This window comes from Lissotriton vulgaris, chromosome 5 (assembly GCF_964263255.1).
Source record: "Lissotriton vulgaris chromosome 5, aLisVul1.2, whole genome shotgun sequence".
Classification (NCBI taxonomy): Eukaryota; Metazoa; Chordata; class Amphibia; order Caudata; family Salamandridae; genus Lissotriton; species Lissotriton vulgaris.
Window position 1 is genome coordinate 973,462,400 of NC_141693.1, and position 27,232 is coordinate 973,489,631.

At 45.7% G+C, this 27,232-nt stretch overlaps 1 protein-coding gene across 1 annotated transcript in view; it reads right to left on the minus strand.

Annotated features, from left to right (window-relative positions):
* The window catches only part of DOCK1 (dedicator of cytokinesis 1), a 1,358,032-nt gene that overhangs the window by 145,889 nt on the left and 1,184,911 nt on the right, over nt 1-27,232 (minus strand). The window contains exons 43-44 of the mRNA XM_086922569.1: nt 19,285-19,369; nt 15,979-16,065 (exon numbers count right to left, since the gene is read on the minus strand). Coding sequence (XP_086778695.1) covers nt 15,979-16,065; nt 19,285-19,369 — 172 coding nt within the window. The remainder of the gene's footprint in view (nt 1-15,978; nt 16,066-19,284; nt 19,370-27,232) is intronic.

Sequence of the window (27,232 nt, forward strand, 5' to 3'; positions counted from 1 at the left end):
AATCATAATTTGATATAACTATAGTGCAGGAGGAAATACCTGTTGCCAATCCTCCGAGAGGCAGGATTCTTACAAGTTAGACCGGCACTAGTGTACCTAAAACAACTTGGTTCACCAAAAATAATGTTTCATGTTGCCAGTTTTTTAATTGCGGCACATCGAATAAGGAGGAGAAATGTCACACTTCCACCGCTCTTGAATATTTGTGATAAATAGACCTCATGATTATGTATACTTCCTTTTTTATATATATATATGATATGAAATGAGTTTTAAGAAAAACATTGCTCTATTTTTATGAAATTTTTAATCCTATCGAAATTTATTGTAATTGACTGTACATTTTTTAATCTAATTTCATTGTAACTGTTTGTATGTTTATATGACTGTGCTTTTTGTCTTTATATGATATTAATTTATCGAGAATAAAGAAATTGACTGACCCGATAGAACTATAAATAAATAAGTACATTGGCTCAATCATTTACCATTGAATTTAAGCAGCAATGTCCATCTCTGAATAACGAGAAATAAAAGTAGCAAGTACTACATGTGAATTTGTTAAACAACACTGGTATGCCTCTTTTACCAATTGGGCGAGGGCAGAAGGCACAATACTGCGCCGAGAGGAAACGATGGGACTGAGAAAATTCCTTATTGCACACCTCTGGGATGCTACACTGGAGTCCTTCCAGCAAGCCAGTCTAATGCAAGGAATCACGTGAAATAGGACACACTTTCGGAATAGACCACAGACATGAGACTCAACAGATATCCCAGGCGCCCCACGCCTCCTTCCCTGCCTGCGGCTAGCCGCGCAGCATGGCATGCAAATCCACATCCCGGCAATGGTACCAGGGAGTAGAGCAAATTATACCTAAAAACCCCACACACACAGATACTGACACTTCCCTGAATCATAGAAACGGCTGCGCCGCCTCTTCCCCTCTTTCCCCTCTCCCCCTGAAAGAATACCCCGGCCCCACACGCCGGACGCAGCCAGCATTTTCGCCACAGCCTGGTAGGGCTCCCCCCGCGCTCGCATGCCGACACTCGCCGCCCACAATTAACATTAGCACTAACGAACACGCCTCATTTTCATTATTTTTTGGACCCCTTCCCTTTTTGCAATTCCCCCTTTCCCACTTTGTATGCCTAAAGAAGACTTTTTCCGCTCTCCTCCCCCTTTTCTCCCCTGAATTATCCCATCCCCTTGTTTATACAATTGTTGCGTTAATGAAATCAGGGTAATATCACTGTTGATAAGACTCTTCTAAATTTGCATATGTGATATTGGTAATTGCACTTCATTTGGCACTCAGTACCTTCCCTTAAGCTAATGTGATGTATGATACACCACGCATAGACTGCAAGATATGACCAGGATACACGCTACCCTGGGGAGCACATACAGACCCACACCACAGTTTATTATTACATCCTTCCCAATGCTGTCCCCAATCATGGATGACACCACACACACAAAGGCAGAAGACACACCATATACGGCCTCAACAGACTAATTGCGAAACCGACATTGCACATAAATGACCTTCTGAAACTTTTATGCAAATCACTGTTGAACAAAGCAGCCGCAATAATGATGTAAAAAGATTACAAGTGATGTATGGTTTCTTTTTTTTTTATTACGGTCTTTACATGCTTCTTGTCAATATATGTACTCAATACAACTGCCAATGATTAAGAAATGCTAATAAAATATATTCAAACAAAAAAATGAGAATTTGATAAAACAAACTATGAAACAGAGCAGACATTCAAATATATGTTTATAAATAACTGTCACAATAAATGAAAGAAGAATAAATAGGCAAAGATAAAATAAAACACCATTTGGTAGGGCAAGCAAGAGAATAACTGAATGACGGCAAAGTGCAAGGAAAGTGGATGTAACTGGCTTGAAAATCTTTACAAGACGTAGAACACAGTTAATTTTCCAAATTAATGTTCCAAATGTTTCAAAATTAAAACCCATGTTGAAAATATTTTAAAATAAATGACCTATTTCAATAAAAACAGACTGTCTGTACATGTTGCCAACATACTTCCATAGAATAGATTTGTCTTGCAACACGTCTCTTCGTGTACTGTTACTCCTCTTATCATATTCCTCATTATGCTTACATAGGTGACAGATGATTTCTAAAATCAGGGATCTGGCTATTAGGGAACCAAAAAAGATAAATTTGCCATTCACACATCCTAACATTGCCTTAATTGCCATTAAGGCAATGTCTGGAAAGGAAAATCAGGGGAAAGAAGAATAGGGCCATTGGGGATTACACGACAGTTTGTAGTAAAATGGAAAAGAAAATGCCTTAAAAGGAGGTAGGCCATGTCACAGGAAAGTTTCATCACCACCTCTTAATCACATTCCTGAACTGGGAGAACATAAAAAAGCAAAAAGAATTTGCATTTCTGACTGAGAGTAAAGAACACTGACAGCGCTCCAAGAGTACCAAGTGGTTGGCCACCTGTTGATGCTACTGAGACACAAAAGGCACTAGGGCTACTTGCTTGAAAGAAGGTCCTGCTGATCGCCTGGACCTAGAGACAACCCCAACTGAATATAGATGTGTTGCTTCAAAGCCTGCCCTGGTGCCTTAGGGGCTGATGGAGAGGCCAGCAGTGACTTTACCAGCACTAGACACTTCTCTGACGTTTTGTTAGGTTCTGAGGGACCGGGCAATGTACTAAAGTTAATTCAAGAATGGCACACACTCAACAGGCATTTTCAGCAAAGAAGACTTTAGCAGAACCACACGGTGAAGCTAGCTGGCCTAATGGAGCCCTGCCAATGTAACCCCGGTGGAGGATTTTGAGAACCAAAACGTGCCTAAGTCTGAAAGTAAATATTGAGACCTCCGAGGCTACAAAATCCTGTTTTATTCTACTTTTAACTTAATGCTCCAAGGACATTCTAAGGTAAGGAATCTATCACTAACGTGTCTCTTTCAGATGTAAAAGTTTTGACTGCTGTAAAATGTCCTTTCCTGCACAGATATGTTGTTCTTTTATCACAATAATTGACAGGACGTTCTTTCCTGTCTACTACTGTGATAAGTGCTGTGATTAATCAGTTTCAATGCTCACACATCCGCTATTGAGCTCTAAGCCTTGGGCTGCTCAACCACGCTGCAAGGGAGAGTCAAGGAGGATTGCGAGCCCAGGTACCAAGTATCCTGGTCAGTAGGTATCGTCCACTATCTCACCTCCTTATATACTGCTTGATTTTCCCAGTTACTGCAAGGCTTGGGAAAAATAGTCCACAAGAATGTTGCAAAAATAACTAAACATTCCTCGTAATTTTCACTGCAGGGCTTAATGCAATGATAAAATTAACGTTTCTGCTTACAATTACTACCTTCAAAAATTGCACCCCTAATGTCTTGCAATATAGACACTTTTCTTTGAATAACGTTATTTTGCGATTCAGTGATGCTTCCTTCTCGCTAACACAGGTCCTATGGAAGGCATTTCATCCAATAATTTGGACGTAGTTCTCAAAAAATGATGCTAATAATCGGGTATATTTACACATTTCTAACACGATGCGGACTGTCAGATTTCCTTCGTAACTGCCTTGGTTAAGGGCTTTTCATCAGATTCGCCAAGCTTTAGAAAAATGAATGCTTGCAAACTGGAAAATAAATGATATCTTCTAACCCAGGATTATCTATAAAATACAAAAATCATCACACCGTTCCATGCTTTATTCAGCTCTCTGACACTGTCTAAACATCGCATTAATATTCTGCTGCTATAGAAACCGCAGCCGTTTCAGAGACGGTCTTCTTGGGTTAAGTACAGGTGCTCGACACAATACTTCTTGATCAATAAATCGATTTTAATTAAGTTCCAGGAAATGTCACTTCAAATTGTAAAGCATAATAAAGTTTGAACATATTATACTGAGAGAATACCTGTTAGAAAAGTTGGTTAATAATTTAAACCTTGTATGTTTACGAAGAACATGAAATAACAAAAGCGAATATATATTAGCAGAGGACAGAATGATTTTGTGTTTACTTCATTAAGAGGCAGTGACAGCAACCACTGAAACATGATTATTGACACGAACACTGAAACAATTTTATACAAACACCATTAGCCTGGTTAGGGAATGGATTGATCAGAGAGGGAGAATGTTCAGCAAAAAATCTCATTACAGGAAGAAATGATATGGGGGTCTGTCGTCTGTTGTGGGGGCGTTAAATTAGAAGAACTACATTGATTGACTCAGGGAATTAAATGATTGACAAGGAGAAGTGGGCGGGGTTCCAGAGGACTAGCATTGTAAATTTCATTTTATCAGGGAAGCACACACTTAATAGAAGTGACCATTTATCACAGATAATTGAAAGTCATGGGGATGGACAGAAACCTAACACCTGAGACCTGATTCTTCTAAAATACAAATGTATCAGACAAAAGGAAGGAAAAGAATGGAGATAAGGATAATCTGGATTTGAATGGCTGAATGGGCGGAAATCAGGGAGTGTCTGTCGTGTCAAACTTGAATCCTAGGATGAACTCACTGGCCAAAATCAGCATGATCGTTTTATAGCAGGATTATGCTGGCTAGAATTGTATGCACAAAAGATACACAGTAGTGATCTTGGCAACACTATAACAAGCATTGGCATAGCCAATAGGTCTCGCCTTTGGGACCTTATAATTATTTAGTTATGCAGCAGGTCCCAAAGGTGAGACCTATTGGGTATGCCAATGCTTGTTTTTTTTTTTGCTGCTCAACGTCAGCAACAAGCACTGACAAAACCTAACGGCAGGAAATTTGAGAATATTGCTTTTCCAGCCTCCAGGCTTTCTTCCATTTCTTAGCTTTTCAGTTTAATGGGTTCCCTCTTTATCCTAATACCACTGGGCATTTAGATAACACACATTTTTCAATGAAGCTAAACAGTTAAGTACAATGAGGGTGAATAATGGAGAAAGTCAGATAAATATTCTAAAAATATATTTTTATTTTGCTACTTTATTCTTCTCAACACTGGATATAAGTGCACGTACATGCATGCAAGCACAGGTGTATGAGATTTTACGAGTGTGTACTGTATGAGTATGTGTGTGCCTATGAGCGTGAAAGAATGTTTCAGTCATTGTTTGTGTAAATGTGTATGTGATATGTATTAGTCCGTCTGTGATTGTGTATGTGAGAATGTCACTATGTACATATTTGTGTTTGTATTTGTGTGTGTAATCCTCTGTGTTAGTGCGTGTCTGTGTGTCACGGGGTCAGTGTATGTGATTGTGTCAGTGTGTGTGTGTGCACGCGGGTGCATTTTTGTGAGATGGGTTTTGAGTGTGCAAATGTGTCTCAGAGTAAATATTTATGGGTCTGTTGGCGTGTGTGTTTGTGTACCCATGAGTGTGTCAGTGCCATTGTGATTGTTGACTTGTGTGTGTGCGCGTGAGTAAGCGTGCGCTTTGCACAGGTTACCTTTCGCTTTTCTTACAGGAAATGAAAACGCATGCATCATGTGTCAAAATCACAGACTGTGAGCTTTTCTGAAAAATTCCCATAAAAAAAGCAAAAACCTGTATCAGAGGGTGGCTGAGGCATGAGAAAGCGAGGGAACAGTGGGGGATGTAGCCATGGCAATAGCTCAGTGGCACGCAGATGCAGCTAACATGGCGATGAAAGCCTACCTTATCTTATGCAATCTTGTATGAAAAAGGGTTCCTTCAGCCGTGCGTGACAAGGAGCATCTCGCTAACCTCGGCTAGGAATAAAAAAGGGTGTGGAAAAGAACATCTCGGAAGCTGCAATGGTGTCGCTTCTTGTGACTGGATTAACAAGCCCGGGAGTGGTGCGTGCGCGTGCAATCTTCGCTTTTCAAGCACTGCACTCGTGCTTTGTGGCGCGCAGCTGCTCGCTCCCGCAAGGTGGATGCCGCCACAAGCACAAGTGCAGAGCTTGAAAATTGAAGACCGATGACTAAAGGACCTCCTAGAGCAACGCATGCGCCTTGCCTAGGCGAGACCTTAAAAAAAAGTATTTTGAACACAATCATTGTGTAAGAGCACTAGAACACCGATATAGATATACTGATAATATAAAGGTATATACACTGTATTAATAATTTGACTAAAATATTCTGCCCAGACTATCAACTACCACAATATATTAATGACGGTAAATGTATATAGGTAAATACATATTTACTTTTCTTAATTTCACACCTACCTTTCTTAATAATAACTAAACTTATAGTTAGGACCAAAGTTTACATAAGGAAAAGCGTTTTTGCTTTGCCAAAAACTTGAGTGTTGCTGTGTTGAAAGTTTCGGGGTGATCCGTCAAGCAGGGGCTGAGAAAAAAGGGGTGTCCCAACATGATTACAGTCCAAACCACTGAAAGGAATTAAATTATATTTGGCAGAAAGCTAGATGTTGGTCCAGCAGGAGTGCTTTTGTGATTTGGTGTAAATATGTTCAGTAGTATCAGACTTATTCAAGTTTTAAAAATATGGGGACTCGAGTCATTGCAGCGGTCTCACAGATCCTATTGAAATTTGATTGGCTGCCAACACTTCAAACAGGAAGTGTTGGCAGCTATTTTGGGACTCGACTTGAAGCCGAGTCCCACAAAAAACATAAAATAAAGAAAAGGGAGCAGGGTAACAATATCCTGACCCCCCAGATATGGGGGAGGTCCCACAGGGACCCAACCGGGCTTAAAAGTATTTTTTTAAACGAAATTTTACTGCGTATTCGTGGGTGGACCCGCGAAAAAATTAAAACAAACAAAAAAAATACTTTTTATTAAAGCCCTCGGCTGGGCCAAATCCCGGGTGCACTATTTATGAATTATGTAGCACCGTGCAACCCGGGGAATGCTACCTCACCGGGGCCAACAATAATGTGATGTGGAGGGCCCGCATACCTCCCCCACAGCCCAAGGGACAACCACCTCCCCTAAGCTATTTGCAAGATTAGTGCAGAGGAGGCCCATATGGTCTCCCCAAAAGCCAAGTCCCGGGGTTTGCCACCTGCCCGGGGCTTTGCTAAAAATGTAAGCAGGGGGTTGGGTAGCCCTGGGGATTGCCAACACCCCTGGGCTATTTGCAAAATGAGTGCTCGGGAGGCCCATATGGCCTCACCCAAAGCCAAGCCCCAGGGACCGCCAACTCCCCGGGGCATTGCTAACAATGTATGCTGGGTTGGGTAGCCTAGGGGATCGCCACCTCCCCGGTGTGAAATATGACATAAATGCAGGGGGGCCACCAGGCTCCCACGCAGCCCTGGGGACCGCCACCTTCCTGGGGTTAAATGTAATATTAATGAGGACGGGCCACCACCCGGGGAAAATATGAAATTAATGTGGGGGCACGCCCCCCCTGCAGCCCTGAGGACCACAACCTCCCTGGGGCTGTGACCTGCAATGGAACGGGGCCAGTTGGTAGCCCTCAAGGAGCCATAGAAGGCACTGGGGACCACCACATCGCCAAGACCGGCTCCTGTTATGTTCCGTGGTGCCCGCCCCTGGGACATAGCTGTTTGCTATAGCAAGCTATGCCCCGCTTTGAGCAAGCAAGAGCACACAAAAAATGTTCTTGCTTGCTCAAATTGGAGCAGAATTGCTATGACTGAAAGGGACCTGCATGTTAGCAACTCTCTCTGCCGGCTCCCCGCAGGAGGCGGGGAGCCGGCAGGGACCGTGGGGGCCTTGAGGCCCCCCCTGCAGTTCCCAACAGTGACAAGTGGGTGCCTTAAGTGTGAACAGTGCAACGCAAACAAATGATGGACGTAATGCTGAATAAATCATACATTCACCCCCAGTCAAAAGATCTGGGTTAAATCCATCGTTAGTTTGCTCACCATGCCACCCCAGTTGAGACCTAGCCATATGCAAATCAGTCTTGACCCTGTGCCAAGCCAGGTCCTTCCTGGACCGGAATCAAGCATCCTGGGACTGGTTTATGGGTATAACCCTTCATCTGCCAGGCTAGCTTGAATCCAGTGGCACAGTGAGCAAGGGACCCACGTCTGGGCATACCCATCCTACTTAGGGTGAAAAGTGCTATGCAAATAAATGATGGACGGAATGCTGAATAAATTATACATTCATCCCCAGTCAAGAGATCTGGGTTAAATCCATCATTCCTTTGCTCACCATGCCAACCCAGTTGAGACCCAGAAATATGCAAATCAGTTTGGACCCTGTGCCTCATGGGAACAGTCCAGACCGAATTGCCAAGCCAGGTCCTCCCTGGACCGGAATCAAGCATCCTGGGACCGGTTTCTGGGTATTACCCTTCCTCAGCCAGGCTAGCTTGAATCCAGTGGCACAATAAGCAAGGGACCCATGTCTGGGTATACCCATCCCACTTAGGGTGAAAAGTGCTACGCAAACAAGTGTGAACGGAGCACCCACACTAGAGGCTGGGCCCCAGGGGATAGGGACCCCGGGGCCAAAATCGGCTTCGAAGGGGGGTCGCGCAACTACACTCCCCTTGTTTTGAATTAAAAAAAAAATAAAGTATGGGAGGGGGCTGCTTGGTCCCCCCCCTTTAATAAAAAAATTAAATGTGAAAAAAAGGAGGGCCCCGGAGGACGGGTTCCCTGGGGCTAAAATCAGCCCAGGGGGGGGGGTCATGCAGATCCCCTCCCCGAATAAATGCTTGGCAGCCCCTTCTATAATACAGATAGTGCTGGTGCACATATTGCATCAGCGCTATCACTAGAGGGCATTCCCTCATTTGCATGGGGGAGTGGCCCCATTGAAATGAGTGAATGCCTGTGCCTCTGCGCTCGCACAGTATTATAGACGCAGGCGCAAAGTCAAAGAAGCTGTCAGGTGGCTCACTGTTAGTGCGCCCCTGATGACAGTCCCCTGGAGGGGAAAAGGGGGTCCTATGGACCCTGCCAGCAATTCCATTGCAGGCATGGGCAGTCAGTCACGGCACCAGTCGGCAAGGAGATCTCTCTCCCCTCCTAAAAGTGAAGGCAGGTTGCTGCCTGCACAGTGAAAAACAGAGCAGCTGGTTCAAAGCCGCTCCATTTTTCTCTTGACTGCGCTGCCCCCAGTGCTGCATGATTTTGTAGTTGCCCTGGGGCTGCACATTCAACGGTCTGCTGCCTGGGTACCTGGGGACAAGGTGGCGAAGTTTGTGGCGGGGCGCCTCCGGAAACCACTGGGGAATGAAGCGAGAAGCCCAACATTAGAGGGTAAAGTCGCTCTGACACCAGAACTGGACGCCAAAATGGCTACCTTTATGGCTAAATTTGTTAAGGATCCGCGCAAGGGCATAGACAGGTCCTGGCATAGCTGCCAGGACAAGTTGCTGGATGCCATAGGTCCTATTACTAAGATTCTGGACATGACGGAGGAGGCAAAGGTCTCAGGGGCGGCCATATCTCCCGAGCTTTTGTCAAATTGGGCGCAAAGAGTGGTCATATTTTTGGGAAATGACAATTGCGCACTCTCGACGGAACGTAGGCGTTCCCTCTTGATCAAATTGGACCCAAAGTTAGGTGATTTGGCCTCCTCGGAGGCAGGGGCTGTAGCCCAAGGGGGCCTGTTCGGGGACCCGTTTATAAAAGAATTGGGCAAGTTCGTTTCAACTTTTACATCGCTTGATAAGGCCCAATCCAGCATCAAGCGGGTGTTTCAGCAGCGTTTTTCCCGGGGGGCCGGTCGCGGTAGGGGCCACGCGACCGGCCGTGGCGGTCAAAATTCTGCCAACAAAGGGCAAGGCTCCGGAAGAGGTCAATATAATACCTCAACCAGCTACACAAACTTCTACCCTACGAGAGGCCAAGGCTTCAGGGGGCGAGGCGGCTACAAGAACAACGCCGGCAAAACACCTCTAGTCTCAAGTCTAATATCGCCAGTCCAGGTTCAAATTGGCGGCCGACTAGCAGCTTTCCCAGAGGCCTGGGCGGCAATTACTGCTGACGCATGGGTCCTTCAGACGGTGCGCGGTTTTCATATAGAGTTTTACGATCAACCCCACCAGAGGAAGCCCCCTCGTCCTATTGTGTTTTCACTGGCCGATGTGCAGTTGATCGACGAGGAGGTCTCAGAGCTACTCCGCAACTCGTCATCCCTCGGATTTCCTCAGCAATATCTTCCTTGTGGAGAAAACGGATGGGGGCAAACGGCCGGTCATCAACCTTCGGGAATTCAACGGTTGGTTGATTTACCATCATTTCAAGATGGAGGGGATCCATCTTCTTCGGGATGTGCTCCTTCAGAACGATTGGATGGTTCGGTTGGACCTGAAGGACGCCTACCTAGTGGTCCCTATCCACCCACCGCACCGTCGGTTTCTCCAGTTTGTCTGGGACGGTCAGGTGTTCGAGTTCACCGCCCTTCCGTTCGGACTTTCCTCCGCCCCGTGGTGCTTCACCAAGCTCCTGCATCCGGTGGTGGAAGTTCTGCGAAGCCAGGGTATCAGTATGATTGTTTATTTGGACGACATCCTCTTGATGGCTCAGTGCCCCGAGAAGCTCCACATTCAGCTTCAGAAGACGGTGTCTTTGTTACAGGGACTGGGTTTCCTCATCAACAAAGACAAATCGATGCTTTCTCCTTCCCAGAGGGTGGTTTTTCTCGGCTTCGTCGTGGACTCACTCAAAGCCTCTTTGAGTCTTCCGTCCAGGAAGGTGGCCAAGATCCGGCATGTGTTGCGGCAAACCATGGCGAAATCACACTCTTCCCTGCAGCAGATCGCCAGAGTGGTGGGACTCCTGTCCTCTTCCATTCAGGCGATCTTCCTGGGACCCCTCCATTACCGGGCCCTTCAACGCCTCAAGGCGCACCATCTCAGGCACGGCGTTTCATACGATCAGTTGGTTCCCCTTAGAGAGGAGGTGAGAGGGGAAATGGCCTGGTGGCTCGCTCATATGGAGGCCTGGAACGGCCGGGCGATCTTCGGTGCGGCACCGGATCTGGTGATAGAGTCCAACGCCAGCAGGTCGGGCTGGGGAGCCGGCTGCGGAGAATTCTCCACAGGCGGCGCCTGGTCGTCCGAAGAGCAGGAGTTGCACATAAATTGCTTGGAGCTCCTGGTGGGGTCCTTTGCGATTCGTTGCTGGACCAGGGACTCGGCGAGCTCATGTGTTCTCCTGCGGATGGACAACGTCTCAGCAGTCAGATATGTCAATCACTTGGGCGGTTCGCGGTCGCGAGCATTGGCGAATCTGGCAAAAGACTTTTGGGACTATTGCCTAGCCCACCATGTATCCGTGACGGCGGAATACTTACCAGGTCGAGCCAACCAGGTGGCCGATTGGCACTCCAGGCATCTCCGGGACTCCAGTGCCTGGAAGCTAGATGTTCCATTGTTCCAGCGACTGAACGATCTTTGGGGGCCGTTCTCGGTAGACCTTTTTGCGTCCCGTTTGGATTATCAGCTCCCGCGGTTCTTCAGTTGGAGGCCGGACCCTCTGGCGGAAGCTACGGACGCTTTCCTCCAAGATTGGAGTCAGGAGAGGGCTTATGTGTTTCCACCCTTCACCATGATAGTCCGCATGGCGGCCCAGCTTCGCCGTCAGGGAGCGGAGGGGGTGGCGGTGACACCGGTTTGGAGATATCAAGTTTGGTTTCCAGTTCTTCTGAAACTTTCTTGGGATTCTCCAATCCTACTCCCCCAAGTTCCTCATCTTCTCCTCAATTCGGAGGGGGAGCCGCACCATCTTCTAACGCAGCGTACTCTCCGCCTCATGGTATGGCGGCTTTCAGGCGACGTTGGTCGCTCCCAGGCCTTGCGAGATCGGCTGAGGACCGCTTATCGAAGGCATGGGCACCCAGCACCGCGAAGAGATATCGATCCGCGTGGACCAAGTGGGTGCGTTGGTGTTTTCGACGGGATTTGGATCCCTTGGTCGCAGGCGTTGTGCCAATTCAGAATTTTTGGGCAGAACTGGCCTCTGATGGCCTGGCGTATCGCACCATCAACGCAATGCGTTCTGCGATCTCAGCGGCTCATGAGCCGGTGGAAGGGGCCCCGGTTGGGGAACACCCTTTCGTATGTAGGCTCTTGCGTGGGATTCGACTTTCATTACCCCCGGAGCCGCGGTATTCCGTTCTTTGGGACATCAATGTTGTTCTAAATCTCTTCCTTTCATGGCAACATAACAAGTATCTTTCTTTGAAAGAATTGTCGGCGAAACTGGCCATGCTTTTGTGTTTGGTGTCTTGTCAGCGGGTTTCGGATGTGCGAGCCCTCGACATTTCAGCGAGAGTTTTTTCTCCGGACGGTGTGACCTTTACGGTGGGCCGTCGTACTAAGTCCGCTTCTCAGACGATTTCTTATCCTGCCTTCATAGATTCACCCAAATTGTGCGTAGTGCACTGCCTCAAGGCGTATGAAGAGATTACAACAGAACTCCGCCCTCCGGGCGAAAGACAATTAATCATCACTTTGCGAAAGCCCCACAAGGCTGTCTCCTCCCCCACTATTGCTAGGTGGGTGCGTTGGGTCTTACAAGAAGCAGGAATTGACGTGAAGCAATTCGGAGCTCACTCAGCTAGAGGAGCAATGGCTTCCAAGGCTTTTTCTTTGGGTGCTCGCCTGGAGGACCTGAGTGCGGCGGATTGGTCCTCGGATTCCACATTTAAAAGGTTTTATTTCAAGCTGGTGGTGGACATTGCGCATTTGGTCGTAAGTAAGCTTTGAACTAGCATAATCTGAAGACTCCGGTCCTGACATAGAATCGAAATTTGCCTAGCTTAGTAACGGTAAGTTTCAATTCTATTAACCCCTTCCATGCTGATGACGAACGGTTCCGTCATCAGCATCGGTTGAGCTGTGCTGATGACGGAACCGTTCCGTCATGACTCCGCCCGCGCAAGGCGGAGTCAGCACAGGCGGGGAATACGCCCCGCACGAAAGGGGTTAAGGACACAGCGGCGAGGATTATCCCTCCCAGGACTTCCTGGGGAAGATTCCCGCCCGTACTTCAGTAAGTAACCAGTTTTGGTTTCGGTTATGTTTACATTGGTTACGGTAATCATTGTTTTGCAATTTGTTGAACTGTTCTACTGAACTGATTCTTGTTGTGCAGTGTGAGGTTTTTTGTTTACAATGCTTACGCTATTGTGTCTCTTCCGATAGGGAATGAACGTTCCAAGCAAGACTGTTGTGAAGTCGGCATGACTAGCGCGAAGAAAGAGGGAGAAGACACAAGATGGACACCCTATCTAATGGTCATGGACACTATGGAAGGACTGATATTACTCTGACTATGATGGAATGATGGGATTTGTAGTTGATTTATGTGGAAATCGTTTTTTGTTCCTTGTTTTAAAATGCTTTTTCCAATGTTTTGGATATACAAGCATTTTTCTGTGAAGCTTTTCTGGGCTGCTGTGTGTTTGGATTATATTAAACAGCGAAGAAGGAAAAGCATAATCCTCGCCTCCGTGTCCTTGATAGAATTGAAACTTACCGTTACTAAGCTAGAAAAATTTCGATTCATCTCTGCTGCCCGTTCCATAGATTGATGTTGTTTTAGAATACTAAGCTGCCGCTGAATCATTTTTATTAGTTACACTGACAGAGTTGCTTCTTCTTTATTCCAGACTCTACAACCAGCTAATATCAATGTGAAAGAGAGTTTTCTGAATTAAAAAGCCCTGGAACAAAATCACCTTTAATAATTGACTCAATAGAGTGCATTATGGCCCAGAGCACACCGTTACAGACACAACAAGCAATGTCTCAAACCGTTGAGAGATGACTTTGCCAATGCAATAAATACCAGTCTCTTTAAGTGCTTGCATTAGTCGAGGCCCTAGTAACTTAAAAAGCACACTTAAGGGTGGGTGAAGATTTAGTACTTTTTCCACTTCACCAACATTCCCATGAGTACGTCTGGGCTGCAGCTTTCTAGGCGTACTATTTCCCATGTGTCGTCTCTCAAGTTTCATCGTAGATGAATGCCAAATCGCCAAAACTAATTGGGGAGAAGACAGATGTCTTGCTGGTGGGCAATCTCCACAACCTTTGGGACCTCATTTGTAGCCATCGACTATGGGCATTACTCCCTCTTCAGTACCGTTAGTGAAAAACCTAGGGGTCTGACTTAATGACAAGCTAACCATGAGCCGTTAGATAACAAGGTGACAACCACTTATTTTGGCACCCTAAAGTGGCTCAGGAAAATCCTTGTCTGTCTCCCGACCTCATCCCAGAGAACTGTAGTATAGGCACTTGTCATCTATAGACTGAACTATGATAATTTCCTTTACCTAGGCATTTTGACTGTTTTTATCAAACATCTCTAGATAGCACAAACACCACTGCATGACTCCTGCTCCACACAAACTAAATTCACCCCTACATCCAGTATGCTCCTTAATCTTCACTAGTTGCCAATTGAATGGTGTGTTCGATTTAAAGTTTTATGCTACATGCATGAATACAAATCCAACACTGGGGCATTGTACCATAGATCTATGGTGCCCTTGCATTCACCCACAACCTTGCTGCGCTCCAGCCATCAGAGTCAGAAAATCCCACCAAGGAGGCTGTGCGTTCTCTTACCTGGTCCCTAAGCTCTTGAACACTCTGCCACTGATCTGATACTGACAGTGTGTTGCTCGCTCTCAGCCTTTTGCAAATTGCTTAAAACCTGGCTGTTCCAACCTCGTTAATTGTCCTCAAACTTCATACCATTTGGATAGTATTTTGGTCTGACATTGTTTTCATGATGAGCCTAGCACTGGGAAACCTTTTTGAGGTAGCCAGGAAATTTATAAATCATTTATAATAATAATAATGGGTGGAATTCTCTTCCCCTACACCTCCAGAAAATCTGGTTTGATCCATTTCACTTACCATCATGCGAAGGGGGTTTCTTCAGCCCTAGCTAAAGTAAATCTCTGCTATTTCCAGTGTGGGGAGGGGCCAGAGAGGATTTTGGGAATACCCACAAATGAGCATGCATGTGGTTGTTCCCAAACGTTCAAGTCATACAGTGTGCAAGTACACCCACTTACCAGCCCTTGTGTGGGATATAACAGTTGTGAATTTCTCTGCACTCATGGCAGAGTGCTTTACAGTAATCAACCCATTTCTATTGGGAATCTCGTTGTGAATTTCAGCGGGGCATAAATGGAGGTATTTTTGGCCATGTGGCCTAATGCCAAGTGTAAAATTCTCAGCACATCCTGGTACTATAACCAATAGCATGATGCATTCTGAGCTCTGTGCTTCCGCTTTTAACATTTAACTTTTTGCCCTAAGTGGGATGGGTATGCCCAGACGTGGGTCCCTTGCTCACTGTGTCACTGGATTCAAGCTAGCCTGGCTGAAGAAGGGTGACATACCCTAAAACCGGTCCCAGGATGCTTGTTTCCGGTCCAGGGAGGACCTGACCTGGCAGTCCGGTCTGGACTGTTCCTATGGGGCACAGGGTCAAGACTGATTTACATATGGCTGGGTCCAAACTGGGGTGGCGTAGTGGGCAAACGAACAATGGATTTAACCCAGATCTTTTGACTGGGGGAGAATGTTTGCATTGTCAGCATTCCGTCCATCATTTGTTTGCTGTAACACAAGCCTAAAATTCTCAGCACATCATGGCACCATAACCAATATAGCATGATGCATTCTGTGCTCTGTGCTTTCGCTTTTAACATTGTAAGTTGAGATTAATAAAATGTAAGCTATCGGCTGAAAAGGCATGGCTGCGTAAAAGTGCCACACATGTCCTTTGGCCACTTGGTAACTCTGTATTATTAGGATTTACTTTAGGAGGTTCTAGATTGACCATATGCACGTTTCCTAGGAAAAGATACCCTTAGTGATGCACTACAAAGCAGTTGAGTGGTTGTTAACTGATGCTTTGTTGAATTACTACACAGATTGGTGGAGAAACATATCTAATAGCCTAATGCAGTGACATTGATTCTTCCCTTGCAATTAGATGTGTTGGGTAATTTCCCATAATACTGGTCTAAACCCAGCCATTTAGTTTTCTTACCGTGTGGACTGATTTCACTTCAAACCATCTCAGGATCCCAGGCAGCTTATATCCAATCAAATAGGTGGTTCTCTCAATCCACATATTCTGCAATGTTAAAATAAAATATTAGAAAGTACTCATGACTGCTGATTGATGACCATATTTCTGAAAAAAAGATCAATTATACTGACATAATTTGACTCAACTCGGCAAATGGTTACAGGAGAAAATAGAAGACACATTCCTGCACAAGATGCATTGTAGACCATAGTTCAAGGAAGGTTTGCCCAACATTAGCTGACAATTTAGAGGGTAACCACATACAACCAACATATATACATTTAATCTAAATAAAATCGTTCCTGACGTGAATGGTCATAATAGTATTCTGGTAACAGTCTGGTCCCTTCTAACCCTCCATTTAGTATTGTGGAAACAATCTGGTCCCATCTAAACCTACATTGCACCTACCTAGTGCAAGAGGTATTTTCAAACAACCTCAAGAAATCAGAAGTCCTAGAACAAGAAATGATTTCTTGTAGTTAAACAAATACTGTGCTCTCTTTGAGATCATCATTTTATGATACTCCAAGAGCATCATGACACTTTAATCCTTGGACCCTTGTCTTCTTTGTGAATTGTCCTTGCAGCAAATGCAGCAGTATCACTCCCTGGCATTCATGTCGCATTTGGAAACTTCATGCAGCCACCTATAACTTCCTCTCAGTTTCATGGTGCCTTTTTCCCTTTTATCTGCCTACTGTGCCTCAGAGGCAAATCTTATGGGTTTGAGGTGGGCTGGGTATCCAGAACTCCAGGACAACGTTTTTCTATTAAACCTTGGGCAACAACTACGTAGAAATCCTTGCTGCCTGTTTGGCACTGACCGCAGATGGCCACAGGATTGCGATAGGTCTTTTCTACTTACAGGAGCCATACCTTTCAAACACATGCCATTGACATGACAGGACACAAGAATCCGTAGGAGGGGGGAGGCATTGAGGGTGGGAAGTGAAGTCAGGCAACACATTTCCTTGGCATGTTATATGGGAAAACAATCTAATAAAATAAAACTTTTCCTGAGATGCAGTATTTTCTGAGGATGTGGCTTAAGCTTCGTTTGAAAATTGAATTGATGTTTCTTATCATTTAATTGGTGCTTATTTTAGTATCTCCACAGTGGTTGATTGTAGATAAGATAGGAAACGTTTAAAGTTATCTTGTCACCGAGGAAGGGCAGCAGTGTAATATAAAGGGACAGAAGATGGTGTCACTGGGAGGGCCTGGCCTGGCATGGGAACAAGGTGAAGACTGATTTGCTTATGGCTGGGTCTGAACTGGAATGGCATGAGGAACGAAAAAATTACGGATTTAGGCCCATATCTCTGTACTGAGTTGAATGTTTGACATTGTGCAGCATTCTGTCCATCAATTTATTTTTGCATTTGTCACTGATAGAGGACAGTGGTGTAATATGAGGAACAGAAGATGGCATTTGAGTATATGATTCATGTTCCGACTGTGGCATAGACAAAGACTCAAGTAGTGATAGGATGCACTCGTTTGGGGATAGTCTCATTTTTACATTAAAGGCATTGCCTAATATTCTGACCCTACTCTTGGCATTATATGGCTTACCGATTTACTCAATCTGAATTTGAGATCAAGCAATTAAAACGCAAAGACTTTGTGTTACATTTATTGGCAACCTGAAAAGAGCATCTATATCTTTGGTGAGTATGCGATATAGAAATCTGATAAATGAAATAAATGTAGTTTACAACCTGGTTTATAACTTTATTATTCTTTTAACAAAGACATTTAGCTGCAAAAGGTATATTTGTGACAGACAAAAAACTGAATTCCTGCATGAAAAAATAGATCTTATTTACTGAGCCATTGCTTGTGCTAAATTTCAAAGTCATTTTGGTAATACAAAATATATAAACCTTCAATTAGATCATATTTGGTTTTAGATGATTGTGGTTTTATATGAATAACAATGACATGCTGACTATTAACCTAAGAAGCGTAAGAAAGGCCCAAGAAAATAAATCATGGAACAATTCTAAAGCAAGTCGGTACTCTCTCAAAAGGTAGTAGACCTCTGGCCCCCGTATTATAAGAGTGGGCTTGGGGTGATTATAATATGTCTGCAAATGTTAAAAGTTTGACAGCTCACAAAAATAAAGAGATATCACACACTAGTAGTCTATGCTGTCAGCAAAAGGAAACTGCAGTAGGAGGTGTAGGATAATCTCACTACATTGTGAACCACAAGAACAAAAACAACGTGACCATTGTGAAATCAGTGTGTAACTTGTGCTCAGTTCCTCTGTCTGCCAAATGTGGCAACATATGCTATACACCACAACTATGTTAATAGTGAAAATTGCAATTCATGTAACTGCATTTTAGGGTTGGCCCAATGTGCGCCATACTACAAAGAAGTCCATGACCGCACCCAGAGCAAATGTGTGGCACGGTTTTGGTAGCATACTGCTCCTAGATGCATTTCTCATTGTGTTTATGAGCTCATTATTTTGCTTGCTTCTTCTGAAAGTGCAGTGGCTTTCATGTGGGTTTGAACTTTCCCCTCCTGGAGCCACTTTAATCCTTTGTACCCAACCTATTCGATCCTCATTACTTTTCATGTACTTGCCTTAGGCCTGTATTGTCTTACATTTATTAGCATGTGAATTCACCCACAACGTCCAAATAAAAACGAGTTATTTTCAGTGATGATCATCATCAGTTCAACTACGTCTGTGTGAACCAGAGTCCTAAGCACTTTAGGGAATGGTGTGTAGTCTCAATGTTTTGAAACCAATTCCAGGCAACAACTGCTAATCGAGTGGGATTCTTAAACTGCGATCAAAATACTGACTTGCTACAATATTGATTACCACTGTATTGTCCGAGTAGGTAGATATGGAGTCAAGAAGAGCAAATGTATACTCTCCAAGACAATTTATATTGTGGGTCAAATATTTCTGCTGGTCGCTATTTTGTCCATGATACCGGCCATACAAACTTCTAAACACCATCTGGACACCCAAGTCTAAACAGATCAAATATTGTCTATGTAGTTCATTTAGTCACTAGTACTTTTTGGAAGTGTCCAAAAACATTTGCAGTCTATGCACATACATTATTACAGCCGTCTTCAGTACCTTATTGATCCTAAAAATTAGTGCATGATCGTTCTTTTTTAAGACTGACTGAGTATACTTCTCTAGATGTCTGACAATGTTTAATGTGATATTAAGAATGGATTTAAATACTTGCTAAAAATGTGGTTCGCATATGTTTTAAGGAACTTACAGCAAATTCATTATCTGGATCCTTCTCTCCTTTTCGAACAGGCCTTGAATACTGAAACCGATTGACTTCGTTAACACTGTAGAAACTGAAAGAAAGACAGTAAAATGTTTACTTTTGTTGAGGTGCTCCAGAAAACGAATAACTTGACAACCAGTACACATTTTAAGACAGTGATTGCAAATCTTAAACCCCCAACCTCAATTTTACTAGTCAGACATCTCCACTTTAATTTACAGGGCAAACCACGTAACAAAAAAAGTGTTATTTAAAAAATATTTCTAAAGCGTGGGTTTTTGTTTTGAGCAGTGTGCAATTTAGAACTATTGTAAAAAGTGGCACTGTTTTTGCTCAAGCATTAAGATACCTATCAGGTGGTTAGTAAAAACACAAACACTAACGAAAAAGAACTGTCTCTTTAGTTGCACATTTTTTTTAAAGTCTTAAAACAGATTTTAAAAAATGAGCAAGATAATAGAATCATCTTCTCTGCTCTCTTTCTCTGCTTTTTTAGGTAATGCGTAAGACACAGTTTGAAGTCCCCAAGGTGACAAAATTACAACAGATAAAAAATACATTTACATTGCTAGGTTCAATTATCTATTGTACCAGTTAAGCAGATTAATGCAGGTATTTCAGACATATTGCCAGATGCAGTGTAAGCATAAATTCTTACTGTTTTATTAAGCTGATTTAATAACATATGTAAATCAAGTCACATTCTGGGAAAGGCCTACACATGTTAAAGAGCATGCTTGCTTTTTCTTGGAAAATATATTTAAAAATATAAAATTACTCAGCAGATTTAAGACTCAAAAGTACACTGTAATACAGGAAGTATGTGCTGTATGGTTTGAGCTTTTTACAGAGATTCGAATCGAATTAATATATGACATCTGAGTAAGATGACATTTTTTAACAAATTATATTTCGATATTATGTAACAATCATGGAAAGTAGGCTTCAACATCAAGACCCTTTTGGCCTAGCCAACATTTTGCTATTACTGCTTTGTGAATAAATGGGTTGAAAAATACAGATTTGAAAACATTTAATAGGAAGTATTTGAAGACAGCAAAAGCATAATTATAATAGTAGGCTATAATATTTTGATAAAAGAAAGCTTTAACCACAAAATAAGGAAAGACCGAAATTTACACTCATATTTTGAGCAATTAGATGACTTTTGTAAACTCATGACAAATCCCAAGAATAGGCCTGTGAAGCTGCAAGGTGCAGATTCCATGGAATGGTGCAGATTCCATTGAATTGAATTGAACTGATCCCTATGAGTAGGTAAATGCAAAACCACTTATGGATACAAAAAAGCTGATATGCAAACACCATTGTGAAGTGTTCTTCCACGAAGATAATCCACTCCAATTTTGAGGGTGCTCCTCCTTACTCCTTCTCTGAGAGAGGTAGAGGTAAATGTACAGCTGCTTTCTTGGTGAAAATTGCTGCAATAGTTGGGAAATACGTTCTGTAAAAAATTGAGTTATTAGTTGAGAGAGGTAAGAGCCTCACTCAAGTAATATTCACAGTCCTTGTCAGGGTGAACCACAAAAGTCACGGAATAAACCTTTGTGTTAATTAACCCTTTGGTAGCTTGGCACAAAAGTAGTCAGGCTTAACTTAGAGGCAATGTGCAAAGTATTTATGGAGCACTCAAACAGTAATAAAGTGAAATCACAATCCCAAATGAATTTTGAATAAGAGAGTCAATTACATCAAAACAACAAAACTCCAATACGTATAACTGGAGATGTGAGTTTTTAAAGTTTTCTGTAGAAATAGCCCCAAAGTACGAGTTACTGACCTTCGGCATGAGACTGGATCCGGAAACTTTTCGCCACAGCATCCTTGCGCTCCGGGGGCAGGGCGACATCCACGCTACTCCGCACAGGCATCGTCCGCGTACGTGACATCAGCGAAGTCACATAAGCCCCAGCCCAGCGCGCCTACGTCAGTTTTCTTTAGAGATCTTTTCCACGCCGCAACGCGGAGCCACCAGGCAAAACTGTGGGAGTATGGGAACAGTGTGCGAACGAGTAGAAAAAAGGGATGGAGACAAGCGACACCATAAGGAGGAGTGCAACACTGCAGTATCCGAAGGCAGGGGCAGAACAAAGAACAGAGGAGAGCCCTGAGCATCCACCCTGCCAGTATGTGAACAACCTTCCCATGGAGACAGGGAACACATTTAAAAGGAATGACACCTGCAGCAGGTCTACAACCCCCACTCGGAAACAGGGAAGGGGAGCCAGCCCCAAGACAACAACACTCTAAGCCACCCGAGCACAGAGAGCAACCATCCCCCAAGGAACAAGGGCAGGGCATGGGCAGATGACCCCAACACAGAGGACAGCAGAAGGGCTAGGACCCCTAGCAGCAAGAGGAAGGGAAGGGAGGGCAGAGATTGAAGGCAAACCCCCTCCCCCCCCAACCCTGAAGCAGCCAGAGTAACGGGGCACAGGAGCACTATAACTCCATCCTCCAGAGAACCAAAGAGGAGGAAGGAACAGCAACAAGACGGAGCAACTCGTCAAGAGCAAAAGAATGCACTCACAGGAGACACAGCCCCCACCGGGAAGCGAGTGCTGAGACCAACCCAAGGGTCCTCACAAAATGGGGAGGAAGTGCGGGCCGTGAAGGAATCTGCAGTTAGAATTGTCTCTACCAGATACATCGTTACTGAAGAGAAGTAACTCGTACATCTGATGGAGACTACTAGCCACAGATTTCTTCACTTAGAATAGATACCCTAGCAATACCCACAGGGAAGGAGGGTCTGCGAAAGGACCCCACCAGCCAGGACAGAGGGTCTCACAGGGGACCAGACCTGCAGACCGGGCAAGTAACCTGGTCCCTCCCAGGCAAGAGGAGCCCCCACAAGCAGAACACCACCAACCCCAAGAGGGATGGAGGAAGAAGAAAGAAGAGGCCCTCACACTCACAACAGAGGAACCAGAGGCAGGCCAGAGGCCGAAGTACCCCACACCCCTCCAAGGCAACAAAGCTTCCATCCAAAGCCAGGGGGAGAAGCTCAGAGGGTCCAAGAAACAAAGGAAAAGAAGGCGAGCCCACCCCAGATGGAAGGCAACAGGCCAGCCAGAGCAGCTCTAACAGACATAAGCCGCCAGAAGAAAGAAAAAACAGCCCGGGCCCCAGGAAGACCGGGTGGGCGACGCCTGACAAGGGAGAGCACAGAATCATCCCGGCCCGCAGGACAGGAGCAGGAAGATGAGGAAATGGCCGGACACACCACCACAAGGGGCCAGGCACCCGACCTCAAGAAGCAAAGCAACATACATAAATGCCATGGAGAACAGGCACCCAAAGGCTACCAGAACTCCCCAGCAGAGCGCAAGCTATATAACAGCTACCACTACGCCACATAGGGTACGTTAAGTCCCAAGACATGGGAACCCTCTTTGAAAGAACTTCTGCAGCAGAGGAAAAAACAAAAGAATCCACAGGGAAAAAAAACAGCGGAAGGTTTGTCAGGCAGCCTATGACTAAAAGAGAAGGCCCAATCTCAGGGCCAATGCTGTGCAGATAACACCAGCAAAACACACACAGTCAACAAAGGGCAGTCCAGTAGCCCTCAATGCCAAAGTCCCAGCAAGGAGGACTCGAATGGCCAGAAAACACACCCCACAGCTAGGGCAACTGGACCAAAGAAAACCCAGAACCAGCCCAACTCAGCAGTCACTGAGGAGGGGATAGGAGGAGGAGGAGGAGGATAAGGCGGAGGAGGAGGACAGAGCCCTGCCAGGAACCTTTGGATGGCGGAGTCCACCGGGGCATGGAATAACAGGCTGCCATAAATGGAAGATCAATCAGCCGCTCCCGAATGTTTTCAGGAACACGCTGTCCCGAAGCCAGGCATGGCGACGGAGGGTGATTGAGGTAGCCATGGCCCGGCCCAGCACCTCCGAGATGTCCAGAGCGGAGCGGAGAATAAAAGTGCTAGCTCCCCGCCATCCAATGCATGATGCCGTAAGTCCACCTGAACAGTCTCCTGGGAAGCTGCGGACCCCAAGGATTCAGCCGAGTCCAACAAACAAGAGGAGGCCCTAGCCAACACACATAAGGTTTTAAGGCCCCGCAGGGCAGCGCTGGCCGAGGTAACATGTTGCGCCCCAAGAGTCAACGGTGGCTGCAAGGAAGGAAAAGCATTCGCAAGTGGACTTGAGGAAGAGGGGTTGGAGGGAAAGACGTAACGGGTCAGGCTGCGCAGAAGGTGTTGGGGCACCAGATCCCCTGAGGCGGGGCGCCTCCAAGCCCCCATCAGGGAGGAAAGGAGTGAAACCCTCAAAGGGAAGCAACAGCTCCCTCCCATCAGAGCCCTCATGGAGAAACTCCAAGAGATGATCCGCTGGGAAATGAGCAACCGGGTCACCCATGCGCAGAATACCCACAGACGTGGACACTGCATGAGCGAAGGCCACACCCGCCTCCTTAGGGCTCCACGGTGGAGAAAGCAGCTCCTCCATGGGCAACGGCTGCCAACTAAGGCAGCCGTGCCCGAAGCCAAGCGTGGCGGGCAAAGGCCAGACCTGGAAGTCAGAAGGAACTGAAGAATAGGGAACATGCCTTTCCTTTGGTGAACACCTCGGCCTCGGAAATGGTGGGGAGCCTCCCTTCAATGACGCCGGTGAAAAAGACATCACGCGGCTGCCTGTCTCTGGGGAGGATGACACCAGTAGGAACCCAACCTCTGGAGAAGAGGGGGCGTCCAAAGACGAATATGCGCCGCAACCTCTGTGTGGAGCCTTAGAGTCCACCGTCTGAGGCAGGAAGTCAACACCATCTGGGGCCGAAGAAGACGCCGGAGCCAAAGCGGCCAAGGGGCGGAACGACGCAGACTCGACCTCTGCCGAGGCAGTTGCCTGTGTGAAGGAACGAGAGGGACCGGGGGAATGACATGAAGCCCTCCGTCAGCCTCGGCCCATGATGTTACGAAGGTGGCCTGGCCACACATGAGGCCGCGCCAGGGACGATTCAACCGCCGACTCGCCCGCCGACGAGGCAGCCACCGGTAGGGACGACACAGAGCGTGATGAGGAGGGGCCACCGACCTCTGTGGCGCCGCCCAGAACAGCAGGTGCCGGCACCGTCAGCTCAGCTGTGGACAAAGCCTCCGCCTGCCCTGCCCAGAGGGCCGAGCGGGGCTCAGGGTAGCGACCCGAGCCCCGGCAACCTCCCCCCGACACCACAGGGACTCCCGTGGGAGTTTGTGGTGAGGCAGAAGTGCCGTGGTCCGAAGGAGGGACCCCTGAGAAGCCGTACCCCAACAGCACCATATCCTCCAAGCCTGGATCCGAAACAGTTGGCGCTGGAGCCGCCGGCGGCACTGCGGAGGGCCCCACGCAAGTCAAGGGACCCGCGATGCCCTAGGAGGCGAAGGAGGAGGAGACGCCAGCGAGGCCTGTAAAGCCACTGCGTATGTCTCCATCTGGACTGTCGACGCCCCCCTCACAGGGAAACGGTGGATAGGAGGGCAACACGTGGGACCACATCACCCGCAGAGAGCCCAGGCTGCCAGAAGGCCAAACACGGGCCCCCGGGGAAAAACTGCGACACTTACCCACCAGGGAGCGACCCTCTTGCGACATCGGAGAAGGGCAAGGACGACGACAACGACTGTTTCTGAAGCCATCTGCAGAGGCTGATCGAAGGGATGAAGCTGTCCTTGAGAGACACACTGAGAATAATTTCATCCGGCGCTCCCGCCGCAATTTCGGCTTCAACTGTTGGCGCGCCTGACAATCAGTGGTGCTATTATCTTCCCCTAAACACCACATACAAATGAGGAGAGGGTCCGTCGCCAACATAAGACGCCTACACGACATGCAAGTCTTGAAGCCCGAAGGCATTCGCACACTGTTCCACCAAAAATAGTTACAATGACGGAAGAAAAAAGGGCCCAAAACAGGCCTGAGCAAAGACCGGATCCGCGTTGCACGCGGAAAAGGAAAAAACTGACATAGGCGCGCCTTGGTGGGGCTTATGTGACCTCGCTGATGTCAAGTATGCGGACGACGCCTGGGTGGATACTGAATTAATCAAAAGGGAATGGACACTGGTGTCTACTAAACCTTCGGTTAGTCTTTAAAAACCCTCATAGACAGCCTGATTTAGTTGATGCGGTGTATCTTTTATCCGCCCCGTCAGGCGTCATGGCATATTCATAGGGTAGTCAAATAACGTGCGGTATGCCTGCCTCACCCAAGGCTACCTCTGGTCCAGGTAGAAGTGTCCAGAAATAATAGGAAAGGGAAAAATATAAAAACAGTGTGCCACCAAAAAAGAATTTTTAATGAAAAGGTTGGCACTGTTGTTAAAAAATTCGATATATATGTAATCGGGCAACTAGATTACCATATATCTATATATATATGGATGCGTCAACATGTTTCAGCTCTATGAGCCCAGCCGGGTCTGTAGAGCTTTCGTCAGGACAAAAAGACAAAAATACATACATAGAAGGTACTTACACAACTTGTGTAGGTTCCTATAGCTATTATGGAATTTCTTATACAGTCACCTATAATGTGGGAACACAAACCAATACACTATATTATGGTATGTTAAATGCGGTGAGTAGGCATAATACTTTTCTTAAAGCACACAGACTAGAATTACTAGTAAAAGGTATGCACCTAATTGTAGATACATTAATAGTGAGAAGGAAGGAGGGCAGTGGAAAACAGGTTTCAAGTCTCTAAACACAGAGAGGAGGCTACTTGTGCAATTCGTGCTTATTGGTGGGGTAGGAGTGGAATGCTAAGAGTGCAGGGTCCCTGTAGTGACAGACTTCTGTAGTTAGACTACAAATCACTGCGTCGGTGTTATTAATGTCGAGCATCTGTTCTACAAAAGCGGGATGTTATTATGCATTTACGCGCTTGAAACTGGGGGATGCCTGTTAATATCGTACTTGCACGCATGTGGCAAAACGTCAAATACATCAGGCTATTCCTAATTACATCGAAAGCAAGATGTCCCAAAGCGGGGAATATCTCCTGGCTGTGATTACACGCTTTACAGCGGGATGTGGTTCACTCTGGTTATTAAGGTCTCTCAGAGATGGTTGCACGCACGGATAAAAAAGCGGCAAACATTCTGAGATTAGAGCATAGTCTTTAAAGTATGTAGCACGCGGGGAATTTATCTTTGCTGCAAATAAGCGCTACGCTTGTTACGCGCATGTATTCAGGCGCCCAGCAGTGTATTGTAAATCACAATGAGAGCAAGGTTTCTTAAAGAAAGTTGCGATTCTTGTTTAAAAAACGGTGTCAGTGTCACAGTCACAGGTTCGTGCTCAAAAACTGTTGTCAATTACTACGCTGCTCTATGGGTGCCAATTCCAATAAAGTGCATATTTACACACGCGGCAAAATTTCAGAAAAAATACCTTAATAGGCGTTCTTAGAGGCTTCTACAGGAGTTTAGAGTCGCTAAGAGTGGTCTTTGCTAGAAAAATTTACCAACTAGGTTAGAATATAATAGGTAGGACTTCCTACCCGAGTAAAGTCGTCTTCAAACATAATTCTTACCCACGAGGACCAGCTTTCAGTCCCTGTGCTGACTCTGCCCCTGGTTACAGGCGGGGCTCTGCCTACCAGTCTTTAGGCAGGAGTCTAGACACTAAAAAAGGACTAAAATACAAACAAGTTAGTCCCTCCAAGATGGTTCCCTCCACCAGTTCAAAAAACGAAATGCTTTATTTATATTTTTTAAACATAAAGGCTCAAGGACCTGGTGTTTACTTGAAAGGGGTGCAATATTAACCAACTCAAAAGCGGGCATGGACACAGTCCTGCTACTATGGTTAGCTTAAGTTCCTGACAAACAGAGTTCGTCGGTGGATTTAAGAGTATCAATATATATTTACATTATGGTAGTCGTACTCCACTTAGACATTGGGGAAAAGAGTGACAGA